Source organism: Myotis lucifugus, unplaced genomic scaffold, assembly GCF_000147115.1.
Source record: "Myotis lucifugus unplaced genomic scaffold, Myoluc2.0 scaffold_526, whole genome shotgun sequence".
In the NCBI taxonomy this organism is placed as follows: domain Eukaryota; kingdom Metazoa; phylum Chordata; class Mammalia; order Chiroptera; family Vespertilionidae; genus Myotis; species Myotis lucifugus.
This window is the reverse complement of record NW_005871574.1, coordinates 546,758-550,280: the sequence shown is the minus strand read 5'-3', so window position 1 is coordinate 550,280 and position 3,523 is coordinate 546,758. Positions and strand designations below refer to the sequence as shown.

Below are 3,523 nucleotides of genomic sequence, written 5' to 3'. Positions count from 1 at the left end.
CCCGCCCTTGCCCCCTTTCAGGGGGCCTGGCCAACCCAGACCTGTTCTTTCGTCTGCAGGAGTTAGGATTGCGCGGACTGGAAGCCACTCTGATCCCTGTTTTGTCATTTGAGTTTCTGTCTCTTCCCACTTTCTGGGAGAAGGTAAGGTCTGCCATGTCTGAGCACCGTGATGGCTGCGTGCGACGCGTTTGGTTTCTGTAGAGTCCGTGCCGGCCCCAGCCCAGGGCTTTCTTCCTTCCCTCATTTTACTGTCCAACTTCTAAGCTGGCGGCACCCCACTAGCTCCGGATCCCATCCGCTGTGGGTCACCTGAGCCTCCACCAGTTCCCCACCCTGACCTGGAGGCGGCCGGGAGAGCAGGTGGGGAGGGCGCTGCTCGCAGTTCAGACCTGCCCTCTAACCCCACCCCTGACCTCTGCAAGGCGGCGTGTAGGTGTCCCTTTCCCTGCCAGTGATGGAGGCCCAGGCCTCTGGCACACGAGAGGCAGTGCTGAGGCTCAAGACCAGGACATGTCCCCGCAGCCTCGGCTCTGCCACCCGGGGCAGGAGGGACCCACACTGCCCAGTCCAGTGAAGCCAGAGGTTTCAGGTTAAAGGCGCAGTGCCCCGCAGCCCGCCGGGCTCCACACCCCTCAGCACCAGGCCCACCCTCCTGTTCTTCGCACCACAACGCCGCCCCTCACTCTCAGAAAAGCCTTCCTGGTTCCTCGTTCGAATATCCGGTGTTCATTGAACTCAGCAGATACCGAGTGGCACCTGCCACAGTCCGTGCCCTGGCTTGCGGGCGAGGCCCCCGTTGGCTTGCTTTTCCACAACCAGCTTTAAAAGGGAACAAGAGACTTCACCATTGAGATCATTTCTAGGACCTCAGCTCAGAAAAGTCCTCCAGTTTCTTCAGCAGCCTCTCCTTCACCACCAGCCCATCTGCCGTGAGGGAGGGGTTTTTGGCTATGCAGGGAGCACGCCAGGTCTCAGCCTCTCCCGCAGCCTCTCCTGCCTCTGAGTTTAACCCGAGGGGTGAGAACAGCCCCATCTCCCAGGCACTTTCACAGACTCCGTGGAGGGGTGTACACAGCAGCCCGGAGCCTGCTCCGAGGAAAGGGGCAGTAGGTTGTATCACCGTTGTCTTTGAAAGTCAGGGCTTCAGCCTGGACACCACCCCAGTACATAGTCCAGTTTTATTACAGATACAGGTCAGGTCTGCCTCCGGCCTGCACCCCCTGCCCAGGCGGAGTCCCGTGCCCCTCTCTGGTCATCACACCCACACCCTACGCTGCACCTGCTGTCTCTCCCCTCGACTCTGGGCCACTTGAGGGAGATGCTACGATAATGAATTCGCCTAGAATAGGGCCAGGCACACACTCAGCTCTCAGTAAGTGCTGAGTGGGTGGGTGGGTGGACGGATGGATGGATGGACGGACAGAACGGATTAGTTTGCCCACCACTCTGTGAGCATTTGGAATTCTGGGTAATGTGGACCTCATCACAAAGTGCCTTTGGGTTTGGTGTGCAGCTGTCGCGTCCGGAAGGCTACGGAGGGCTCATTTTCACCAGCCCCAGGGCAGTGGAAGCGGTGGAGCTGAGCCTGGAGCAGGACGGGAAAAGCGAAGGTGAGGGCAGGATTCCTCCCGTTGGCGATACTAGATTCCAGAAATCAGGTTTGAACACTGCAGTGACTCTTAGCTCTAAGGTATTTAGGTACCGAGTTATTTCATGTTTGTGTAGCCTTTGGAGGGAGCAGAAAATGGCCTTCTTAAGCGATTCTTGCTGTCCCACACAGGACCCATCAACCCTTAGCCTTCAGACCGAGCCGCCACCTTGGTCTGTCCGATGGAACACCTTCGCGCTAACGTTTATGGAGTGCCTACTGTATACCAGGCTCCATCACTTTGCAGTCATCTCCTCCTCTAACCCAGGGGCACACACCCTGTGGTCCTTGTTTCACAGATGAGAAGACTGAGGCTTGGCAAGAGTGGGCACTAGTCCAAGGCCATGGAGCCCGTCAGCCAGGCCTGGCCGTTACAGTGATGAGTGGAGGCAGCAGGGTGGTGCTTACCCAAAGGGCTTGCAGTGAGCTGGGCCTGGGTTCAGGGGGTGTTCCGACCTTGGCGAGTCCCTGACCTCACTGAGCCTGTTTCCTTGTTGTAAAGTGGCCCAAGGATACCTGCCTCATCGGCTCATCCCTTGCACTGGAGCGAGCTAGGACCTGGGTGGGGGACCCTGCAGATATGAACAGCATAAGGGGGGGTAGTGTGGGGTGCTGCTCTTTAGGTTCGTGTATTACTAGGTTGCCTTGCTCCCACGGTTTAGGATGAACCTGAAAGGATAAACCTGGGGCAGCAGCCCTCATGGCCTCTGGTCTTTGCAACACACGTGTCATTTCATGTTTTCCAGTCTGGAAAAAGTCTCTGAGAGAAGCATGGAGCGCTAAGCCGGTGTATGTGGTTGGAAATGCCACGGCTTCTCTAGGTAAGCAATCGGGGCAAAAAACACCAAAACCATGGCCGTGATGTTGTGATTCCTAATACAGGGTGTCCCCCAAAATGTATACACACCTTACAGCTGAAATGTATTTAATAAACTCCGCCTCTGTGACTATTCACAGGGGGCATGCACATGTGTCGGGACACCCTGTACATTTAGTCTTCGTCCCAGCTCCTGCACGGAGCTCCCAGAACTGATGTTTCCAGGTGCTGAACAGAGAGGTGTCTGGTTATTCATAACAAACCTCCGGCACCTCCACCGAGTTCACTTGAATGCGCTGACTTCTGGAAGGCCCTCAAGCTGGGCAGGTTGTTGCCCGGGGAACCAGCCCGGGGTTAGAGCAGGAACTTTCGGCTCCTGGGCCTCCGCACCAGCTCCGGGGAGAAGCGCGGGGCTGGGGTTGAACCGACCCCCGTGCAGTAGGCTCAGGTGGCTCCCACGGGGCGGGTGCGCGGGGAGAAGCACACAAACGCCCTGTGGGTGCCAGCGGGGGGCCCAGCTGTGCTGTGCGGACCTGCGTCCCCATTGAAGTTCGCAAGGTTCTGGGTGCACTGAGCCCGTCCCGACCCAACCGGAGGCCGGCACCGCAGCACAGGCAGGGCCTGGTTCCTGGACGGAGTCACAGCGGCCTGTGACTTTTCTCCTGGGCTCAGCGCTGGTCATGATGTAAATGAAAGGCTGGCGTGTTGACGTTAGAGCGGCAGCTTGGTATTCGCCAGACTCGTGTGAGCACCTCCTTTCTCAGAGACGGTCCACATTCCTCGCTGACCCCGCCGCCTGGGCCCAGCCTTCCTCACCATCCTCAACGGGGTGACCAGTGCTCTGCCCGGGATGGGCTGTAGCAACAGGAGGCTCACGAAAGTGGGGGACACAGCCCTCCCCCTAAATCACCTGCAGGTTTGGCAGCTGGTCAGCACCTCCCTCCCTCCCGCCCACCTCATTCCCGCCACGTCAGCCCACACCTTCCTGGAGGGGCTGGCTTTGCTGCCTTCCAAGATGAGGCCTTCTCCACTGTCCCAAATCTTAAATCAGTGATG

General features: G+C 58.2%; 1 protein-coding gene across 1 annotated transcript in view; it reads left to right on the top strand.

Moving 5' to 3' along the window:
* Positions 1-3,523, top strand: part of UROS (uroporphyrinogen III synthase) — a 12,747-nt gene that overhangs the window by 3,884 nt on the left and 5,340 nt on the right. Inside the window, exons 5-7 of the mRNA XM_023745258.1 lie at positions 22-143; positions 1,516-1,612; positions 2,397-2,471. Coding sequence (XP_023601026.1) covers positions 22-143; positions 1,516-1,612; positions 2,397-2,471 — 294 coding nt within the window. The remainder of the gene's footprint in view (positions 1-21; positions 144-1,515; positions 1,613-2,396; positions 2,472-3,523) is intronic.